Below are 22561 nucleotides of genomic sequence, written 5' to 3' on the forward strand. Positions count from 1 at the left end.
CAAGGGACTATCTACAATTCTATGTGACAGCCTTAGCAGCCTTAGTCACATTCAAGCTTGTGTTCAGTTAATACATGTGCTGCAAGAACCTGAAGTCCCCTGATTGTTTCCTTCTGCTTCCCCATCTTAGGTGCCATCCAAGTACCTGGTCTGCTCTTCTGGAGCTTCAATGGGCTTCTACTGGTGGTTGATACAACTGGAAAACCTAACTTCATCTCTCGCTACCGAATTCAGGTCGGCAAGAATGAACCAGTAAGTGTTGCTGTGGTTTCTCCTGAGCAAAGCAGAGAAAGCAAGAGCCGAAGCCACACTCAAAATGCTCACTGCAGGCCTAGGAGAAAGCATGGCCACTGTGAGCCAAGTTATTGTGTACAAGGCTCCCCCAACTGAGAAGATTAGAGAGAAGAAATAATCTGCCCCAGATCTCAGATGAATGTTGCTGATTCCCCACCCTGGCTCTGTGCCTCCCTGCACCACCCCACAGCACTGCAGTCAGCATTTTGGGAACCAAGCTGATGGGCTCAGCCTGCTACTGGGCTGAGTTTGGAGATGTCAGGCAGCTCCCCACTCAGCCACTGGGGTAGGGATAGCAATGGCTGGATGCCAAAAGCGTGGATGACAGGGGTCGTGAGGGACATGGCTGCTGACATAATGGGGTCTGAATGTGTAGGCTGTGGCTGGTTTTTAAACAGGTCCTCCTTCCCAACATTCAGTTCAACTGCTGGTGCATAGCTTATCCACAAGAAACAAGGCCTGGACTCTGCTTACAAGGCCCAGTAAGGGAGAGAAGGCCAGTACACACATTTTCAACTTAACACAGCGCTGGAAGTGAGCCCCACTGTGCCCTGAGCCCAGCCACCAGCTCAGTGCTCTGACAACCTCCAAGAGCCTTTCCTTACACAACAAGAAGTTCATTCTTAAACTCAGAATCTTTCCCCAGCTCCACCCAAACCACATCTTGGCTCCTTTCCCAGAGAAGACAATCATCTTTTAATTATCTGCCAAGGTGCCTAGGTGGCTCATCTCAGCATTCAGAGCACTCTGCCCCAGCCCAGCCCTCCAGAAAGCAGAATGCCCTTGACCAAGGCTCTTGGAATAGCCTTCTTCTTTCTTCCTTTCTTCTTTCTTTCTTCTTCTACTTCTTCTTTTTTAAAGGTTTCATTCACACTCATTCATGACAGACACACAGAGAGGCAGACACATAGAGGGAAAAGCAGGCTCCCTATGGGAAGCCTGATGTGGGACTCGATCCCAGGACTCTGGGATCATGCCCCAAGCTGAGGGCAGACATTCAACCACTGAGCCACCCAGGCATCCCAGGATATCCTCTTCTTGAACCAGAGCTGCCAGCCAGGCTCACGGCCCCGCACACTTGAGAGATTAACTGCCAGCCACCTGGGGGGCTTCCTCCAGGTCCAGCTTGGCAGGCATGGACTGGAGCCTAAGTGTCTAAGCCAGCCTTGGTTGTTAAGAGCCCTTTATCTGTCAGACCACGGCATTCTCCTTACCAGGCTCTAATGCCTTGGTCTTCAAGGTCAAGTACTGTAATAACCCTCATGGTTCAGGTGAGGAATCGGGCTCAGGTGTGACATGGGTAGATGATTCACACTCAAGCTCTTTGACCCCAGGGCTCATCCTCTCAACCACCATCCTGGTGGTTGAGACATCAGCTCTCAAGAGTATCACCTACCATGACAACACTCCTTGTAATGGTCTACAGTGGTTGGAGAGCCACACAGGGAAGGTCTGGTTGCATTTTGCAGAAGCTGAGCTCAGAAAGGCGCAATGACTAGACTAGCTCAAGGTCAGAGTGTTGCTGGGAAGCAGAGCCAGGGCCCCATCCTCCAAATTCTGTCCTCTGAATTCTAGGTCCGGTGCCTGCTCTGTTTGCTGTCACACTCTCCTGGTTAGCAGGTCTGTACCCTCTCCTCCCTTCTCACACCCCCCGCAGGGGCAGGCAGGAGAGAAATCCCAGACTTCCTCCACATCAGCCTACCAGCAGTACCTGCGACTAGGCTCTTTGAGAAAGTTGTCTGTAGTTTCCAGTTCCTCTCTGTCCACTCTGTTCTCTCAACATTTTGTAATTACGAAAAATTTTGTAAGCGTAGATACAGAAGTTGAGAAACGTAGTATAGTGATCGCTCACACACCACCTAGATTCACCGGTTTTAAACATTTTACAGGATTTGCATTATCTATATGTAAAAATAGAAATATGTATGCATCTCTCATTTTTAGCTTAACCATTTGAAAGTAAGTTCCAGACATTACAAACCTCACCCTAAGTCTCTCAGCCAATAGCTCCTAAATTACCACAAAGCCATCATCTCACCTCTCCTGTGCGCCTCCTCTGGCCAGGCCTTCACCCCCACTGCTCCTCCTCTGCTGCCCTGGGCAAGGGTCCCGGGATGTGGCCTCAGGCTCATCTCCCTTACTCCTGGCCTGTGTGCCTCCACAGCTGCTTGTTTACACATTCTTGCTACCTGTTCTACCTGGCCTCTCCGCTTTTCCTCTCATCTCAGTGGCCACTCTTTCATGGTCTTCCTTCTGGTCTCTCCTCCTCTCCCCTGCCTCTTCATCCTAAGTGTCCTGGGGTTCAGGCCTTGCTCCTCAGTTCTGTCTTCACTCCCTCACTTATCTCCTCCAGGGTCATAACGTTAAATACAGTCCATGACGTTAAATACAATATGCCCACAGCTCACAAATTTCTGTCTCTAGCCCAGCACTCTCTTCTGAATTCCAGGCTCAGATTGCCAGGTGCCTCTTTGACATCTCCAATCCAACATGTCCCCAAGAGAATTTCTGATCATCCCTTCAAAGACTGCCACCCACAACCTCCCCAGTCTGAGTTCACGGCAGGGCCACTCTTCTAGATGACCAGCCCTTGGGCTGAAGACTCTCTGCCCAAGGATCTTTGCCCTCACCTTCCTCATCTCTTTGTTCAAATCTCACCATCTCCACAAAGCTTACCCTGATTATCCTATTTAAAATTATTGGTGCCAGGAACATAAACTCAGTGAGGGAAAGAATCTTTCTTTGGCTCATTGCTCAATTCCCAGCACATAGGACACCACCTGCAACGTAGAGGGTGCTCAAAATATCAGGTGAGTAGGGCAGCCCTGGTGACCCAGCGGTTTAGTGCCACCTTCAGCCTGGGATGTGATCCTGGAGACCCGGGATCGAGTGCCGCGTCAGGCTCCCTGCACAGAGCCTGCTTCTCCCTCTGTCTCTCTCTCTGTCTCTCTCTCTCTGTCTGCCATGAATAAAATTAAAAAAAAAAAAAATCAGGTGAGTAAATGTAAATGTAAACATATGTGACACCCCCCCCCCCCTTGGTCAGGGTTTCTAGAAGAGTGGTATGGCTTCATCTACAGGTGCTCTCAAACCAGGCTGGCCAGACCTGGCTTCACCATGGGGCTGGAACTGAAAGCTTGGAGATTGGATTCAAGTCCGTTAGTTCATGCAGCGCCTGCAAAAGCTGAAGGAAGAGCAAGGCCTGGAGTCTGAGGACCACTCTGAACTCAGCCTTACCTTGCAGCTAGAACCCCTCCAGTTCCCGGAGGCAACTCAGGGAGAAATCACTTCTGACCAATCCCAAACCAGTTCATCAGGGCCCAGGAAGTGACCCATGGTCAAGGGGCTATCCTGGGGAGCCCCAGTGCTCTGAGGGAGGGAAGGGTCAGATATTAATTCTTGGGCAAATGCTGGCTATAATATTGAGGCTCAGTGGGGTATGCGATTTGGGGCCAGCTATCCAAAGAAAACCTGGAGAGAATGCTCGGGCAGGTCCCCATCCTGACAGCCCCACCATGAGAACTAGGAAGACCAGGTCACAGGAAGTTTAGTCAAGAGGCTGCACAGGAAGCTCTCTGGCTCACCTCTCTTCACTCGGCCTAGTCCAGTGAGGCTGGGCCACATGAGGAGGCAGACCTTGATCTCTGCACCTGATCATGGGCAAGCCTCTGAGGATGAGGAGGGGCTCAAAGACTGAAAAAAGGGTATCAACCTAAGAGTTGACAGCCTTCTCTAAGCACCCTGGAGGCACCCTGAGATACCTGTCAGGAATACGTCTGGGCCTGGCCAGAGACATGGGGAGAACAGTGGTAACAGCAGCAGGAAGGAGAAGGCAGGCTCAGGCTGGTGAAACGCTGCTGAGAAGGGAGTTTCCAAAAGCAGTATTGCCACATGGTCACACCTCAGGGCTTGGGCAGTAGTCAGGAGCTGCTGGCTATGGCCAAACGTCAGACCTAGCATCCACTCCAGACTGAGGGCCTCCTGTGAGTGGGTCACAGTGAAGCCATGTCTAGAAGGGAAAGACCTTCTCACTCTCTTGTTCATCTCCCTCCTTTCTTGCCTTGGCAGGTGGACGCTGAGAAACTACGCCGGTCTATCCGCACAGTTCTCTTCAACCAGTACATGATCTCTCTGCCCATGGCGGTTCTCCTCTATCCCGTCCTCAAGCTGTGGGGAAACCCCTGCCGCCGAGAGCTACCCACCTTCCACTGGTTCCTCCTGGAGCTGACCGTCTTCACTCTGATCGAGGAAGTCCTGTTCTACTACTCACACCGGTGAGTGGGTCCCTGCCCAAGCATAGCTGGCTCCTTGCTCTCCTAGGGCTCACTTTTAAGGGAGGAAACTGAGACCTCAGACTTGTAGGTGTAAGACCAATATCACTTGGCCTCAAAAGCATCCTCTTAGTTAACATTGACACAACTATTTGTTCCACAACCAAAAACTTGAAGCAACTGAAAAATTTCCAGAGCCTTCTGCATTCTTGTGTGCAGAGGGGCAGTTTCCCATTGGTTTCCTTATTGAATCCTTTGTGGACACCATCCCCACAGCTAGTACAACTGAGGTAGAAAGAAGCAAAGTAACCCACCCCCAATTTGTGCAGCATAAGAGGTGGGGTTAGAACTCGAAGGCAGGTCTGATCTCCAGTCGAGTGTGTTTGCAACTTTGCTCCATGGGTGGAACTCATAGCTCCTACTTTGGGTTTCTCATGGCCTGGTGGGAAAGGGAAAAGGGAGATTGGCAGATTATTACCTATTAACTATTTCCCCAGGCTCCTTCACCACCCAACATTCTACAAGAAAATCCACAAGAAACACCACGAGTGGACAGCTCCCATTGGCGTGATCTCTTTCTACGCCCACCCTATCGAGCATGTGGTCAGTAGAGCTCTGCTTTCTCCAGAGCCAATGGGCAAAGGGCCCCAACCACCTTCCCTAAGGCCTCCCACAGAGAAGTAGCCGACAGTGGCCCCTTCTCTCTTCTTACCACTCAGCAACTACCATTTATTGTTGACCTAGTCTGTGCAAGATGCCCAATATAAGTTGTTGCAAACAGTAACTTGTCCCAAAGTTATAAAGCTGAATGCCTCCAGCAAATCAAGGGTCTGCAACTCTTTCAGCTTCTCCAGAGCTGAGTCAAGGGTGTCTTCCTGATACTACCCTGGGGCAAAGTGGACACCCAGCCGGTCTCTTGGGGCCCACCTTCAAACAGCCCTCCTTTTGCAGGTCTCCAACACGCTGCCAGTGATGGTGGGTCCCATACTAATGGGCTCCCACTTGTCCTCTATCACCATGTGGTTCTCCTTGGCCCTCATCATCACCACCATTTCCCACTGTGGCTACCACCTACCTTTCCTGCCTTCACCTGAATTCCATGACTACCACCATCTCAAGTAAGGCCTCCTTCCCCACTGTGAGTCCTGGGGCAGTAGACTTCACCTTCACTCCTGGAACTTCCAGGAATAGACATGACCCTGGGGGTCTCAGTTTCAATGTGCTGGTGCTAGTGGAGGGAGAGGCCTGGATGTTGGGAAAATGATGTTAGACCCAGATCACCTTGCTCTTTTCTTTCACACCAGGTCTTCCTCCAGCTGTGGGTTTTTAACCTTTACTTAGGTCATGGGCCCTCTAAGTGTCAAATGTAAGCTGTGGACACTGTCAGAAAATGCATATCCACATAAAAATACCGCACGCAATTCAAGGGGAGTTGTGCATTCTCTGAAAACCTCCAGGCTTTTCTAAGTGTGGTCTAAGAACCTCCAGCACCATAAGCACCTGAGATTCCTTGATAAAATGCAGATTCTTGGGTCCCACTCCACATATGCTGAATCAAAGTATGGGGGGCAGCAGGACTTGAAAATCTGCATTTTAATACATGTTCTGGGGGATTCTGATGGAAGTAATCCCTAAACCTACCTGAGAAAGCCAAGCTCTGCCACAGGTTGACTTGTGTGCATAAGATTCACATAGCTTTCCAAAGGAAGGTCCTAGGTTTTCAGTACGGAGTGCCCCTAGGAGTTGTGTACAACTCCCTGGGACCTTCTGGTGTAGGTAGTCAGCATGGTTGGGGATGGGTCTGGGGTAGGAGGGCTTAGAAATGAGGCTGGTGCAAATGAAAAGGAGATCAGCACACCAACCTCCCGTACTTTTCTCTCTCCTCTAGGTTCAACCAGTGCTATGGGGTGCTGGGGGTGCTAGACCACCTCCATGGGACTGACACATTGTTTAAGCAGACTAAGGCCTACGAGAGACACATCCTCCTGCTGGGCCTCACCCCACTGTCTGAGAGCATCCCGGATCCCCCAAAGAAAATGGAGTGAGAGAAGGCCCAATGGCCACCCTGGCTGTCCCCCTCAGTGGACTAAGGTGGCCCAAGATATCCTTAATGCCCCGAATTTGCTCTTTAGCCATGCACTTTCTAATGACAGCATCACTGAGGCAGGGGGTTAGCTCAGCTTCCTAGAAAAGCAGGGCCAAGGATGGGGCCAGGGCTCCCCTGCTGTTCCTCAGAAGGACCAAGGGTGGGCTTAAAGAAAGGGAAAAAGCAGCTCCCCAGATGGAAGCTAGTGAGAAGGAAGAAACCACCTTTAAAAGCGCTCCTGGAGAGTCCCCCTGGTCCTTTGCTGTGGAAGGGGAGAGAGGACTCCAGATGAACTTTTTATGGCCTAGCAAGACACAGAGAATGTGAAGGTGGCAGTGAGACTGGAAGCTACTGCCAATTCCAGGGAGAGCTCTTCCTGGTGCTAAGGGGTGAGGGAGCCAGAAGGTATTGCTTTGCCCCTTCCTGTCCCACAAAACTTTTCTCATACCCTACTCTGGCCAGAGCCAAGACATTCTCTTTGCCAACACACACACACACACACACACACACACACACACACACACACACACACTTGCGAGTCAGCTAACAAAGACCTCATTTCAACTCTGCCCACTGCAAACCCCATCCCTCTATGAAAAGAAAAATGCTAATCACAGCGAGTTCCTCCATGGATTAAAACTGAGATATCAAAGAGGTGCAGACCAAACCTCAACACCTACCTTCAGTCACACATGGAAACCCAGAAACCACAGGTCAAGCCCTGTTGACCTGCTAAGCTGGAGGCCCTTTTATCCAGAGGGAAGGTTCCGATTTCCTGACCTTTGGGGACACCCAACTGAGGAGGCTAGAACCTTCTTCCTCCAATGAGAAGGCAAGAAAAACATGGCTGACCAAAAGGCAAAACCCTCACTTTTCCCCAAATGATTAGCCAGTTGTCTCAACACCATTTATTTCAAATGAAACTTTGTCAGGAACCTTATTCTCTAAAAATCCAAAGAGCTTCTTGGGTTGCGGCAGTTCCCAGCCTGGCCTTCCCTCAGCAGCTAGACATTGTCAGGAACCCTGCAGCTCCTGGAAAAAATTTGAGGACCACTCTTTGGTTTGAAAAGCCACCAAATACCAGCTACTTTCACTTACATCAAGAAAACCATCCAGTTTTATAAAATACCTTAACATTGGATAGGGCCAAGTCTCCAAGCAGATCTAAGACTCCTTCCTTCCTATTGGCCCTTCGACCCCAGACCTGCTGATAGACCAGCTGGGTACTTACCAGTGTCCTCCTTGGCTTTCCAAACCCCACCTACCATCCTCTGGCCTTCATGGACCTACCTGGCCCTATCCCCAGGACACCCATGCCATGAGCTTGAAGTACAGCTTTTGGTGCACCAACGCTTTAGGTTTTCACAGCTGCTGGCCCGTACTCACAACCTGCTCTTAGGAATAAACACTTCGAAAACAGCCCATCTTCAGTTTACTTGTAAGGATAGGGAATGAGTAGTGTGCACAAAGAGGAAGAGCAGATGCCTTCCTTCCCCTGTGAGGTCTTTAGACTTGGAAGTACTGTAGAGGACCAAGCGGCTGTCAGGCTCTCATCCCTTTGGCAGTCTGACAGGGGGTCTCAGCCCTAATCTCTTCATCAAACAGAGTGGACCTGAGGTGGGTGAACAAGTCAGGCTTAAGAAAAGGCTGAGGTCTCCAAATTCCCAGAAGACCAAGGGATAGGATATATTGCAAATAAACGGATCTCTTTAATTCCAGTAGGTTCTTGTGTTTTCTCTCCACGACGTGACCAGTTCCAATGTTCCTGATCATGTGGCATCTGGGAGCCACAGTAGTGCAATTAAGCCATCAGTGGCCTAACGAGCATTCCTACCAGGTTGCAGAGGTGGGGTCTATCTTCCCGGCCCCAAATCTTTCAGCACAAGCCCTGGCTACAACCTCCTAAACTCTTTCAGCCTAGAGACTATTGGTGGTCCTGTCAATAGTCCTGCCCACCTGAGGTATGGTGGGATTCTCTTGGAAAAACATTTCTGATGGGATGCTCAAGTGCCAGGCATGAGAGACAGTGGTCAGATTAATGAGCAAGCAAGCCATGCCTCACTTCTAGTTTTCTAATTCTACATCCAGGCCAGACTGGCATTCAGAATGTTACTACTACCAGCACCTGGCCTCACCCGGGTCAGGGAAAGCCACCAACAGCCCATGGGCGGGCCAGTCATGGGTGGGGTGGGGTGTATTCATCTTTCCATCCTTTCCTAGCTTCAATCTTCAGGGCTTGCTAGCTGACCTGGATTCCTCTAAGGCCACAGAGTGGTGAACTGTTACTCCTTTGTACCCTAGCAGCAAGAAATCTGTCTGCTGAGGGGCTGTGCTGGCCTTCCTGTTGGAATCAGAGCAACCTTCCTGGCTAACTCCTTACAAGATGCCAGGTCACAGCCAGAGGATAGAAATCCTGGGAGCCAGGCAAGTAGGCAAAAACCCTGGAATTGTTGGACCAGCAGCTCTCCATTCTGTAGCACTGACTAGAGCTGCCATGTCTCATTTAAGACACAAGGTGGATGTGAATTCAAGCCTGGAAGAAACTCTTAAAACCACTGAGTTCACCTGGATGCATTCATTAGTAGCCTTGAGTCCATTCCCTAGGCAGATTCCTCAAAAGCCCAAAGGCAGAGAGAGCCCTCCAAAGCTTCCATGTACATATTTTGAGTGCAGGGTTCCCCTGAATCTGAGGGAACCCTAACCAGGCTCCATCCCTCAAGAGCTGTACCCCAGATGGGAGACCAGCCAGTATTTTGCCTTTTCAAGTTTTTATTTTTATACATTTTTTTGTATTAAAAAGAAAAGCATAATTACCACAAATTACAAAGGACTAAAGCAGGACTAGAATAATGAATGAATCACTTCAGCCTGGAAAGCAGATACTCTCAATAATATTAATGTTATAATACAAGCTCATTCAAGTATTTTACATTTTTTTTGTCCTTTTAAATGTGATATCCTAGCACATGGTAAAGATAATGTACTATGAGCATAAGGTGGAACCTTCTCCGCAAAGCCAGATGACAAGTTTTCCTCTCCAGTGAGAAATGGGCTATAAGTTCTGATCTTCTCTGCCTCTGCCATCAACATGGCTGAAGGAGAGGGTGGGGGCTGGGGCAAATCCAGGGACCCTTCCACACAGGACATACATACTTCAGGGTCCCACTCAGGAGGGCACCAGATGATCCAGACCACTGTACCCAGGCTTTTTTGGCAAAACAAAAAAACAAAAAAAAAACCCCCAAGACCGAACCCACCCCCACCTGCCCCAGCTAGTCATCTTCCTTGCTCCTCCTCCCCACTTCCTGGGCCATCTGAGCAGCTTACTTTTGTAAAATCAATCAGGGAAGGGGGGTGGGGTGGGTAAAGAGCTACAGTGGAACAAAACAAAAATGTAACAACTTTGACATGAGGGCTCCGCACCTGGATCTGAGCCCTGGGGGGTCCAGGCTGGGGCAGGGCCAGGCAGCCACTCTCTACTGGTAGTGCATTTGCTCCCAGGTTCAGAAGAGGGCAAAAGAAACCTGCCCCTTGGCAGGGCCGAGGTACACAGACCTTGTGATGTTCGATGCCCAAAGGTCGTACTGGCATGGACCAATCATGGAAGGGTACAGGATGAGCAGAAAGGTTTGGGCAGGCTGCTGCTTTGTGTCTCAGATCTTGGACCCCCACGGGAGTGTGGGGGGGTAGGAAGCGGCAAGCCTTGATGGCTCTGGCCGCTCCTGGCATGCCTGTCACAGATAAGTCGGTCCTAAATTCAAGTGTCTTCAGAAAGTGAAGATGTAAACTACTCTTTGCAACATTAACTCCTAACATGTTACAAAAAAAAAAAAAAAAAAAAAAAAAAAGGAAAGAAAGAAAGAAAAAAAAGCCCCCTCCCCTCATTCTCAGCCTGTGTTGAGATGAAATCCTCACCTCCCCACCCCAAAGGGGCTTCCTCTCTCTGGGGTGTCTGTGGGAGGATCAGGGAGGGGATGGCAGCCCCCTGGCCTGGGAGTAAACTCTAGGTAAGAAAAGCCTTTCTGCACACTCCCAAGGCTTCCTTGTGCCCCCAAACCCAGCAGAGGACAAACACTGAGGTTCTATGGTGCTGGATACAGTACAGGGCTAAGCGACCCAAAGGATAGAAAGGGGTAAAGGGAAGGAAGAGGGGGTGCAGGAGTCCAGCGTCTGGTACAACATGGGCAGGCACCAGACAGCAGGGAAAGGCCTTAGATCCCATTTTAGAGCACAGACCAGACACTCATCCTTGGCTTTTGGGACAACCAGGTAACAGGAACTGAGGTGGGCTTCCCGGGTACTAACCACAGGGAGGGCAGAGATGGGGAAGGGCAGAGGCCGAAAGCAATGAGGTGCCCATGACAGAAGGCAAGCCCTTGCCAGCCGGGGATACCATCTCCTACTCCCAATCCTTGGGCCCAACAGAGAGGGCCGGGGGAGTGTCGGCAATGGAGCAACACTACCATCAACTTCTGTGTGCTGTCCCGGTCCCCACTGGGGGTGAACATGTCCCCACGCCCATACCCACCACACAGCTCAATCTGTGGGGGGCAGTCCTTTGTCACCCCTTCCTAGCTCCGGATGCCAGGAGACTCCAGCCACTCCATTATCATTCAGAGCCCAACCCAAGCAGTCAGTTGCTGGAGAAGAGAAGACAGGTATACTCTATGTCCACATATACCTTTCTGCCTCAGGGCTTCTCCAACTGGCAGGATTCCCCCAGCCCCCAAATCCTCCTCATCCCTTGTTCCCAGGCAGGGTCAATTGGAGGGCAGGCAGAGGTGGCTTGCAGAGGGGGGAATGCAAGATGGGGAGACCCCACCAGACCCAAGGGAGGAGAATGGCATCCTTCTCCACCTTTTATGAGACAAAGCCTCCTTGAGGTCTCAGATCTTTCAGGGCAACACATTTCCAAGCCTCAGCCGCCAGGTGTTCACCTTTCCCCTTTGAGGTGGGGGAGATGGTCAGGCTGAGGCCAAGTGTGTCCCAGATCCAGGCCAATGCTCTTCTTCAACAGTTTGAAGCAAACTTGGCCTTGGGGTTCCAAGGGTAGGATGAAGGGTGTCACGGCAGGACAGGGCCTGTCATGAAGCAACAGCAAGCAGAGCGAGGACACGACAGTGGCAGCAGTGTACAGACACAGGACGTCAGCTTCAAACGATGCAACAGCAGGGATATTTCGGGCACGGCTCTGACCTGAGCCGCCCTCAACTCTCTTGCCTACAGGCAGGAGGCACTGTACATGCAACTCAGTCCAGAGAAAGATTCTAGCCAATCCAGCCCAGGCACATCCAGAGAAGGTGTGAGCTCTTCGAGTTGACTCCACCGAGGAAAACAGGCATTTGGGTATTTCAGATTCCCGCTCCACAATAAGGCAACTTTTAAAAAAATATTATTTCCAAGAACAAAACAAAACAAAAAAACGAAATCCAAGGATAGGGGAAAGACATCACTTTCTATGGATTAGGTGGGGGTTTTCTGATTTATTTTTTTGGTCTTTTATGGTCGATTTTGTCTTTTTTTTTTTTTTTTTCCATTTTTCCAAGGATGGAAAGGTCAGAGAAAAATAAAATAAATCATCTTTCAATAGTCTTTTCTGGTATGAGCAGCGTCTCTCTGGGCTGGGGAGTAAAGGGCATGGGGAGAGGGGGGTGGGAAGAGGATGAAACCTTCCCCCACCCCCACTTCTAGATCCTTTGGTTTCCTTCTCCCAGAAGGTGGCAGAAGGGCATGGTGGGGACAGCAGGGGGAGAACATGGTGATGGCAAGCCCCAGATGATCAAAGGGCTGGTGCTCGTGGGGCCAAGGACGCTGCCAGAGCCTTCCATGGGACAGTGCTGGGCAATGGGGCCCACAGGGCCTTCTTGTGGGCTGCATAGTTGGCTTGAGGGAGAGCAGGAGGAGGCTGTGGGTGGGAACCAGGGTTGCGGCCTACCAGCCGCGGGCAGGGCTGCAGAGTGATTTTGGTAATCCAGACGAACTATCAATAATTTAAAACTTGATATATATATATATATATATATATAAAAAAAATCTCCCCCCTTACCCCCCCCCTTAGAAGAAGCTAGGATGTGAAGAAGAGTCATGGAGAGAGGAGGGGGAAGGAGGTGTGTGGAGGCTCCTGCCCAGGAGTACCTCTGATAGCCCAAATGGTGTACACGTTGCTACTCAGCACAAAGGCCCATCTTAATGACTCCAGGCCTATCCCTTCTCTGTCCCCTCTCCTGGGACTGGGCACCCCTATGGACTCTCGCCCACCCCCCCCAACCCCCCCTCCAAAACCCCAGGGCTAAGGGGCTTTTCACTTTCCCAAAGTCTGTGTGTCCGAGTGCTGGCTTGTCCATTTGGCATCTTCCCGGACAGGCTGGCCAGTGGGTGGTGTGGGGGGTTGGCTGATCATGGTGGTGGGTCTGCTGGAAGACTGAGAGGGGCACCGCTTCCTGCCCTCACCGCCGCCACCTCCTGCCGCCACTGGGTGTCGCTTGTGGTTGCCCTCCTCACCCATGGGGGGCTGTAACAGAGGAGGGAGTCACAGGTGATAAGGGGCCTCTAACCAAATCCCCTCCCTTGCCAGGGCTCTCTAGAGACTTAGCTTCTTACTGCCAAATGTAGATAATAGGTATAACCTTAAAAACTAATTACCAGTTTTATGAAGCACATCCCCATGCCAACATGCCAAGCCCCATGCTATTTTTTTGCACATTCATTCATGGGGTCTACACCACCCTTTGATGAAGACATGATCATCCCAAAAGTAGAGCACAGAAAAATAAATTGCCCCGAGTCCCATAGCTTATAACTGGTGGCAAAAAGTAGACTAGACCCATCTACCTCAGAACCCCAGGCCATCACCCACCTAAGTTTCTGCTCCCCTTCTGAGAAGGGATGGCTGTTTAGGTGATGATGTATGAAATGTAGCATGCAATATGCTGAGATGTCTCAGCTCAAAAGACGCAGATGCTACTGGGGAGCACACAGGTCTTATTACTACAAAGCTTCTCTGCACATGTGCCCCTCTCCAACCCCCAAACAAGGAGGTGCTTAAGGACGGAAGACAACAGATTCATCTTTATAATAGGAGGGCTAAGTGGCACTGCCATGACCTCACTGGGTAGCCACAGGCTTCCAATTACCCACTGGTCCAGGGACAGCAACAAAAACCCTGCCTCCTTTACCACATTACAAAGGTTAAAGGAGGTCAATATAAAGTGTCTAGCACCGTGCCTGGCACACAGTAATCCCTCAATCAATGGTAATTTTCCAACGTGCATAAGGACTATTACTTTTATTTACTTATATTTGTCTTTTTTTGCTAAAAGGTTTCACATGAATAAGATGATTGGCACAGCTCTACTACATTATAAACTCTCCGAAAGAAAATCTCACTCATCTATAACGTCTCTGAAGCACGAAGCACGCACAACAGAGACATCCATCACTCTCCTACTTCCCTGGATATGCCCAGCAGCAAGAACCCTGACCCGCCACTGGGTGTCACCATTGAGTTACCGCTCCAAGAAGACCAGGAGAAGTGGTGGTAGCAGTGTGTTAAACATAATTTATAAACCTCTAGGGTTGGAACTGCTTCTTCCAGAAAAAGCAAGGACATTTACTTGGGTACTCATCCTAGTCAACCAGTAATGGCTGACTAGGGTACAGTAACAAGGAAAGGTATGAGCTAAAAGGGAGAGAGCATTATGATGTTCAGCTAGAAGACCATGGGAAGGAGGGAGGTGCAACCATAAGACCTCCTCCAATTAGCTGTCCGTGTCCACTTCTCACCCTCTACTTTACAGCTGAAGAAACTAAGGATCCAATGGGGAAAAACAGCCCCTAAGCTAGTGGCACAGCTGGGACCAGAACCCGGCTATCCTGATCTCTGGTCCAGTTTTCTTTCCAGGACAAGGATGAGAAAGATGAGAGACTTTCACTCACATCCACTCGGAAGTCTTCGAGACGTCGGAATTTGCCGAGGTATTCTTGAAGTTTGGGGTCAATGTCCAAATTTTTGGCTTTGGAATATTTCAAGAAGGCCCAGAACTTCTCCAGCCCATAAAGTTGGCCTGCAGAAAGGAGGAGACAGAGGGAGAGAGTCAGAGAAGCTGGGCAGGTGAGGAGAGGAGAATAAAGAGGCTTAGGGGATCAGGACAAGTGATGTGACTGATACACAGGCAGACCCAATCAACTGGGGAGGGAGAAGGGAAAGAAGGCCTGGATGACCAAGCTTTGCAAGAGCTCCAACTCCATCATCTCACCAGCTTCATAGTCCTTCACTGTTTCCTCCTGAAAATCCTTGAAGATGTCCAGCCGGAACTTCTTTTCCAGGCCATAACTGTAGTATCGAAAAAGGCACTCCAAACCATATCTGTAGAACACAGGCCAGTGAAATTGGGATACAGTTTCTTTTTTCTCAAAACAGGGAAATGAATCTGCATCACAAATGGACTAGGAAACCGTTTAAGCACATGGATTATCGAGAAAATGGTAAATAATCTTTAAGGAGGCTAACATTTAATGCTCTTCTCAGTGGGTCCAAGCAGTTTATGGTTTTTCAGGGGTCAGCAAACTCCAGCCAAATGAACAAAAGTCCCCTGCTCATGCTCACTTGTTCATGAAATGTCACCGGCTGCTTTGTGCTATAAGAGCAGAGCTGAGTAGTTGTGACAGAGACCACCCCTCCATCCTGCAGAGCCTAAAATTATTTCTCATCTGTCCCTTTACAGAAAAAGTTTACCAATCCTTGGGATGAACTTGCTACAAAGTCATGTGACTTTATCTGGCTTCAGAAACTTTACTTCTGGGGCTCCTGGGTGGCTCAGTCAGTTAAGTGCCAGCCTTTTAGCTAAGGTCGTGATCTTCGGAGTCCTGGGACCGAATCTGGTGTTGGGCTGGGATGGGAGTCTGCTTCTCCCTTTCCCTCGCCTGCACCCACCTCCCGCTTGTGCTTATTCTCTCTCTCTCTCTCTCTCTCTCACTCTAACAGAATCTTAAAAAATTTCTTTTACTTCTAGGAACATATGCCAGGGAAATGATGAAAAATACACTTTTATATTTAACAGATGTACAAAACTGCTCATAACGTTGTCAAACAAAATTTAAATGTCTTAAAGAGATGCAGTTAAAGAATAATCATGATAAATATGTACAACAGAATATAAGCTATTAAAAATTAGAATGTACGGGCATCCAGGTGGCATAGTCGGCTGAACATCTGACTTTTGGCTTTGGCTCAGCTAGTGATCTTAGGGTTGTGAGATCGAGTTCCATATTGGGCTCCATGATCAGCAAAGAGTCTGCTTGGGAGTCTCTCTCTCCCTCTGCGCCTTCCCACCACGCATGCATGCACTCTCTCCCTCTCAAATAAATAAATAAATCTTTCAAAAAAATTATAATGTAAATATACACTGAGGAATACTGAGAGATGCTTACCATAGATTACCAAGTAGAAATGACACGTTTCAAAGTGTTATGTGAGAATGAGCCCATTTTATAAACAAATGTGTAATTTTCAAATATACACATGCATGCAAAGTCTGGAAGGACATATACTTAAAATATATTAATACTGGTTCACTCTGGGAGTTGGGATTTTCCAATGATCTTATCTAATCTGTATTTTCCAAACTTTCAGGAAAGGATATAAAGATTTCTTACAGGCAAAAAGTTAAATATTTTAACACAGAAAAACATTCGTGCTTATAAATGATAAGGCACAAAAAGGCATTCATGTGATGATCTAAATGCATTAAATACGGCAGGACATTAACACTGGTTATCTCGGGATTGAAGGGTGCTTCCCCCCTCCCCCCCAGCTTCTTTAAACATTTCTGTACTTTTCAAATTGTTTATAGAGAGAACTTTTCTCCTGGGGGGGGGGGGCGGGGGGGGGGCGGCAGCGGGGAGAAAGGTATCTTCTTCTTCTTTTTTTTAAATCTTTTTTAAAAAATTTATTCATGAGAGACACACACAGAGAGAGGCAGAGACAGGCAGATGGAGAAGCAGGCCCCATGCAGGGAGCCTGACGTGGGACTCAATCCCGGGTCTCTAGGATCACGCCTTGGGCCAAAGGCGGCGCTAAACTGCTGAGCCACCCGGGCTGCCCAAGAAAGGTATCTTCTAAAGGCGTTTGTTTTTTAATAGCAAAATAATGAAAACAACCAATATATCTATTAACAGGACACTTACTATGATACATGCCATATGGTATAAGACTGAACAAGAAAGTTATTTACATATGAACATGGAATGATCTCTAAAATACACTATTAAAAAAGGTACAGGGATGCCTGGGTGTCTCAGTGGCTGAGCGTCTGCCTTCGGCTCAGGGCATGATCCCAGGATTCGGGATCAAGTCAACTTCTGCATCGGGCTCCCTGCAGGAAGCCTGCTTCTCCCTCTGCCTAGGTCTCTGCCTCTCTCTCTGTGTCTCTCATGAATAAATAAATAAAATCTTTAAAAAAAATTTTTTTAATTAAAAAGGTACAAAACATATATAATAGAGGGTATCCTCTGTGCAAACAACAGGGGACGGGTAGGAGACTAAAGGCATATCCTTGCTTACACAAAGCAAAGTGTTTTTAGGAAAGCCTTCAGGTTTCTGATCACGCCAGCTGTCTGTGGGGAAAGGAATTGGAGGTAGGGGGACAAGGATGAGAAGGATGAGAAGATGAGAAGGACTTCTCACTATATAGCCTTTGGCTTCTTTGCATTTTGAACCACATGAACATTATTATTCATCCAAAAATCATATTTTTATAAAGTATATTTGGGATATACACAAGAGATTTTTGGCTACAGTTCTGAAGGCAGAACCACTGGGAGCCCTCATCCCTTGTAAGCATCAGCCAGACCCCAATCCCCCCATCCTGCAACCCCACATCCTGCTTACCTGTAGCCTTCTTTGGCATCCTCCAGAGCCAGTTGTTTAAACTCCTCATACATCTTTTTGTTGAAATGATCTCGGAGGAAGAAGGACCAGAAGCGGAAGAGAGTGTTCATCTCCTGAGACTGGCCAATGCCCAAGCGTTTCCGCTCTGATGGGTTAGGAAGGAAGAAAGATGTGTCAGGGTCACACTGTCTGTGATTCAGGGGACAAATGCTCCTGGGCTCAAGGACTTTGAGTCTTTCAACTATGCCCACCCACCAAATCCCCTTGCTCATTCCCTGTCCTTTTGGTCTTTGAAGAGACAGTTCTCAAGCACTATCCTGTGTCAGGCCTTGCTGATGGGCACTGGACTTGACCTCACCAAAATCAGGTGGCATCCGTCTCTAAACCAGGTCATCCCAGTCTAGCTCTTCATCTCAAATGGTACTACTTGCAAGTGTAGTTAGAACAAGGAAAAGTATGAACAAATAACTTGACAATCCCAACAACTTATATTCATTATTCGCTACCAATCATTATTTCAGGAATCCTACAATATTAACAATTACAAAATGGAACATTAAAAATACGTAACACTGGGACGCCTGGGAAGCTCAGCAGTTGAGCATCTGTATTTGGCTCAGGGCATGATCTTGGGGTTCCAGGATTGAGTCCCACATCAGGCTGACTCTATGGAGCTGGCTTGTCCCTCTGCCTATGTTTCTGCTTCTCTCTCTGTGTCTCTCATTAATACATAAAACCTTAAAAAAATACATAACACCAAAGCAAACAATGAAAGGATAAATTTAATTATCATTAAAAAACCCCCTCAAAACCTGTGCTTCAGAGGACACTATCAACAAAGTGAAAAAACAACCCACAGAATTGGAAAAAGTATTTGCAAGTCATAAATCTGATAAGGGACTTGTACCTAGAATATATAAAGAATTCTTATAATTTAATAAAGACAATCTAGTTAAAAACTAGGCAAAGGATCTGAATGGACATTTCTCCAAAGACATGTGGCCAATAGGCACATGAAAAAAACGTTCAACATGAATAGTTATTGGGGAAATGCAAACCAAAACTACCAGGTGCTATCATTTATCACTTCGCAACTATTAGGATGACTATCATCAGAAAGACAGATAATAATAAATGTTGGGAAGACCTGGAGCAATCAGAAGCCTCAGTCTCTGTCAGAACAAATGGTGCCCCTGCTTTAGAAAACAGTCTCACATCCTCCAAAGATTAAACAGAGTTAGCATATGACCCTTTGCAAGTCCACTTTTCTATACAAACTAAATGAAAACCTATGTCCACACAAAAACTTGCACAGGAACATTCCTGGCAGCATTACTCATGACAGACAAAAAGTGGAAGCCCAAAGGTCCATCATCTGTATTCAAGAGACAGACATGACATGACATATCCCTATGCTGGAATGCTACCTGGCCATGAAAAGGAATGAAGTTGTGGCACCATGCTACAGCAGAGATGAAGTGTAAGAACAAACAGTATATGCTAAGGGAAGAAGCCAGTTGCAAAGGGCGCTGACTGCGTGACTGATTTACAGGAAAAGTCCAGAACAGGTAAATCCATACAAACTGGTGGTTGTGCAGGCCTGGGAGAAGCCACAGGTGCAGAGATGGGAAATGACCAGTAAGGGGCACTGGGTTTCTCCCTGTGGTAATGAACATGTTCTAGTATCGATTCTGGGGATAGATGCACAACTCCTGAATGTACTGAAAGCTACTGTACCACACACTTTGAATGGGTCAACTGTAAGGTATGTGAATTCTATCCTAGTAAACCAGTCATCACACACAAACAGGGGAGTAAGGCAGATGAGTGAGGCATTTAACAGCCATGTGCTGCTAACTGAAAAGGACTGGAGAGCGATGAACAGTAACAACTACAAGGGAGCACTGAGACTGCTTCCGAGCATCTTTACAGCCAACCGGACAGAAACCTACAGTGAAAAGACATCTCATTTTGTGATAAAAAAGAGATATATGAGATTATCTAGAGAGTTCTTTCCTTACACCATCTTCTAAGAGCAGGGGCCAGCAAACTTTTTTCTATAAAAGACCAGAGTAGGGATCCCTGGGTGGCGCAGCGGTTTGGCGCCTGCCTTTGGCCCAGGGCGCGATCCTGGAGACCTGGGATCGAATCCCACATCGGGCTCCCGGTGCATGGAGCCTGCTTCTCCCTCTGCCTGTGTATCTGTGCCTCTCTCTCATTCTGTGACTATCATAAATAAATAAAAATTTAAAAAAAAATAATAAAGTTTATAAAAAAAAAAAAAAAAGACCAGAGTATTTTAGGTTTCATAAGCTACATATGGTCTCAGTCATAAGTTTTTCTTTTTTCCCTTCATAACCCCTTAGAAATGTAAAACTCTTCCTTGCTCAAGGGCTGTACAAAAATAGGAAGCTGGCTGGATTTGGTCCAGAGGCCATGGTTAAGCCACCCCTGTTTCTAGAGAAATCTATGCTGCCCCATGCATACTCTTTTATGATCAACAGTGGACCACAGTGGACAATAGCTGACTTGGCAGTCATGCTAGAAATAGGTAAACTTTTCTATTTTTTATTATCAATAGAAGATCAAAGAACAAAAATATTCTGATTATTAGATTCTTTCAGCCTTCTGTATTCAAAAACTACTTGCCTGAGTCTAACTCCTATTCTTTTTGCCCTAAGGTCAGAGAAAGCAGAACCACTTGCTCCACCAGCCCTTACAGTCTGGACCTCAGAGGTGAGGCCCCTCTGCTTCTTACCGTTAAGGCAGCGCCTACGATACTTGTGGTAGACGTGTTGTGTGAAGCCATTTTCCTTGAGCAGCTCATGGGAAGGATGCTGAAACTTGGGCAGAGACTGAGGGGTACAGCCATAGCTGCCAACTGCAGGTGTCCCTTCTGAGGGGCTGGAGCTAAAGGCCAGGAGAGAGAGAGTGTCATCAGGTTCTCTGGAGCAGCTGCCCATCAGGTGAGGAGGGGTCCCTCAGGTCCCTTCCTATCAGCCAAGATCTAGCCTCTCCTAGGGCAACAAAGAGACCTAAATACCATGGTAGGCCCTTAACATACAGCCTTCAGGCCAAATCACTCTTTGCATCAATCTTTGGTGGGTTTTTACAAAGCAGTCACTGAGGCTCACAGAGCCTGGGAGACTTATCCTGGTCATGGACCCTTTAACATCCCAGATTAGCACAGTGTCCAAACCTGAGCTTTTAAGCATTTAATCATCCCGAGTTCACATTTAACTTTCTCTGATTAGCTATTATGGGGTAGCCCATCTATGTTTTTCTTTAAAACCACGCCTATTCTCAGTCTGTGCCACTTTTCCTTGGGGAAAACCTTCCAAGGCCCTGAATTACATTCTCTAGACTGCTCCAAATTTTCCGATTTAGGTTAAGAGTCCCTTTCTTCAATTTTCTTTAATTTACAGACGAAAGAGATTCCTTCTTCTTGGTCCCATCAACTGCCTGGCTTTCCCGCCCACCCTGCCATCATCTCTCCACTGTGCTGGCACCTGATGGAAGCAGTCCGGGGCCTGTGCTCTCGGGAATCCATCACCCAGCCCACATGACTCTCCAGGGGTGGGTTTGAGCTGTGTCTTGTCTTCCTTTTCCGAGGCATCTGCAAAGGTCAGTCCAGAATTTGTTATTAATTGTACTCATGGAACTCAGAGGAGCACCAAGCATTTGTTGAACTAAGATCCCCTCATGTATGCGTTACTTCACAATTTAAAAAGCATTTTCATATCTAGTCTCTCACATATGAAGTCCACGGCTGTGAGCCAGAAACTGGTATGCCTATCTCACAGGTGAGGACATCGTGGCTTGGGAGCCTAAGGACCCACCCCTGGTTGATCCTCCTTGGGCCTTATCATGGAGACACGGGGCCACCACTGCCATACCCAGTCCCTTTTTCAGATGTGGCCACTCCATCCCAGGTGGGCCCACCAGCCTAAGAACAAAGAGCAGTTCTGGGATTTGGCAGTTCCTTGGCTTAGGCTAGGGAGGACAGCAAAGCACTGGAATGCATTTAAGTGAGCCCAAGACTCTCAGCCACTCAGCAGGAGCACCTCACCTTGGCATCTAGCGTCCGTCCTTCTTTCACTACTGGATAAAACCGTGATGTCTGACTTGAATCTTTGAGCTGCGGTGTCCGGGGAGTACGGGGGGTCCTGGCATTGCGGTAGTTTGGTGACTCTGGGACAGTGGTTGGTAGAGAACGGGCAATGGTAGAAGGCTCAGGAGCACCAAACAATTTGTTGGCCAGGGCATCAGTGGGGACTGCAGAGGGAGAGCAGGTCAGTGAGCAGTGGTAGGCCTGTGACTGACTATACCTGGGAGGCCCCTGTCTGAGGGTTGTACTCTCCCACCCACCCAGGATCCCACACCCACCCAGGGTCCCAGATACCACCTGTCTCTCACCTTGCTGGAAGCGGGGTGGCCCAGGAGGGACCTCCTGGTTGGGATCCACGGGGGGCTCTGGGGTTAGTGTGTCAAACTGCTCCCGGCTGATCATGTTGACCTTCTTGAAGTTCTCGACTTCTTGCTGCAGAGGAAACAAGATGGGCGGAGAGATGATGTTAGTAAGAAGACTGCCCCAGCCTGTTTAGGAATCAAGAAGTGCAGGAAGTTGCAGGGGGCAGCTCCCACATCCACATACATGGAAATCTGGTCCCCAGGCTCTCAGCTACCTCATCACCATTCCCCAACCCCAGTTACCTGGGCAGCTTCCTGCAGACCCGATTCTCCTCCTGACACTGTCTTCACCTCCACCGAACACCCTGCTGCTCACTACTTACACAGGCTCACCTCACAAAGCTACTCTGTAAAAACTGTAAGTTTTGACTGTTTCCAGGCAGCAGTGATTTTTTAGTTTATATATATATATATATATATGCATGCATAAAGATTTTCTTTATTTGAGAGAGAAAGTGAGAGAAAGAGCTCAAGCAAGACAAAGAGGTAGAGGTAGAGGGAGAAGCCGACTCCTCATTGAGCAGGGAGCCCAACATGGGACTCAATTCTAGG

The 22561-nt window shown here is 48.2% G+C and overlaps 2 protein-coding genes across 7 annotated transcripts in view; one reads left to right on the forward strand and one right to left on the reverse strand.

Moving 5' to 3' along the window:
* The window catches only part of FAXDC2 (fatty acid hydroxylase domain containing 2), a 28069-nt gene extending 19700 nt beyond the window's left edge, over positions 1 to 8369 (forward strand). The window contains exons 5-9 of the mRNA XM_025434189.3: positions 131 to 252; positions 4363 to 4568; positions 5063 to 5168; positions 5517 to 5683; positions 6454 to 8369. Coding sequence (XP_025289974.1) covers positions 131 to 252; positions 4363 to 4568; positions 5063 to 5168; positions 5517 to 5683; positions 6454 to 6610 — 758 coding nt within the window. The 3' untranslated portion in view covers positions 6611 to 8369. The remainder of the gene's footprint in view (positions 1 to 130; positions 253 to 4362; positions 4569 to 5062; positions 5169 to 5516; positions 5684 to 6453) is intronic.
* A 1033-nt stretch (positions 8370 to 9402) lies between these two features.
* The window catches only part of LARP1 (La ribonucleoprotein 1, translational regulator), an 86405-nt gene continuing 73246 nt past the window's right edge, over positions 9403 to 22561 (reverse strand). For all 6 annotated transcript variants that reach the window (XM_049109210.1, XM_049109207.1, XM_025434184.3 and 3 more), the window contains 8 exons: positions 21956 to 22079; positions 21609 to 21814; positions 21049 to 21155; positions 20298 to 20449; positions 17540 to 17684; positions 14907 to 15016; positions 14587 to 14714; positions 9403 to 13162 (listed from right to left, as the gene is read on the reverse strand). In XM_049109210.1, coding sequence (XP_048965167.1) covers positions 12953 to 13162; positions 14587 to 14714; positions 14907 to 15016; positions 17540 to 17684; positions 20298 to 20449; positions 21049 to 21155; positions 21609 to 21814; positions 21956 to 22079 — 1182 coding nt within the window. In that variant the 3' untranslated portion in view covers positions 9403 to 12952. The remainder of the gene's footprint in view (positions 13163 to 14586; positions 14715 to 14906; positions 15017 to 17539; positions 17685 to 20297; positions 20450 to 21048; positions 21156 to 21608; positions 21815 to 21955; positions 22080 to 22561) is intronic.

This window comes from Canis lupus, chromosome 4 (genome assembly GCF_003254725.2).
Source record: "Canis lupus dingo isolate Sandy chromosome 4, ASM325472v2, whole genome shotgun sequence".
Classification (NCBI taxonomy): domain Eukaryota; kingdom Metazoa; phylum Chordata; class Mammalia; order Carnivora; family Canidae; genus Canis; species Canis lupus.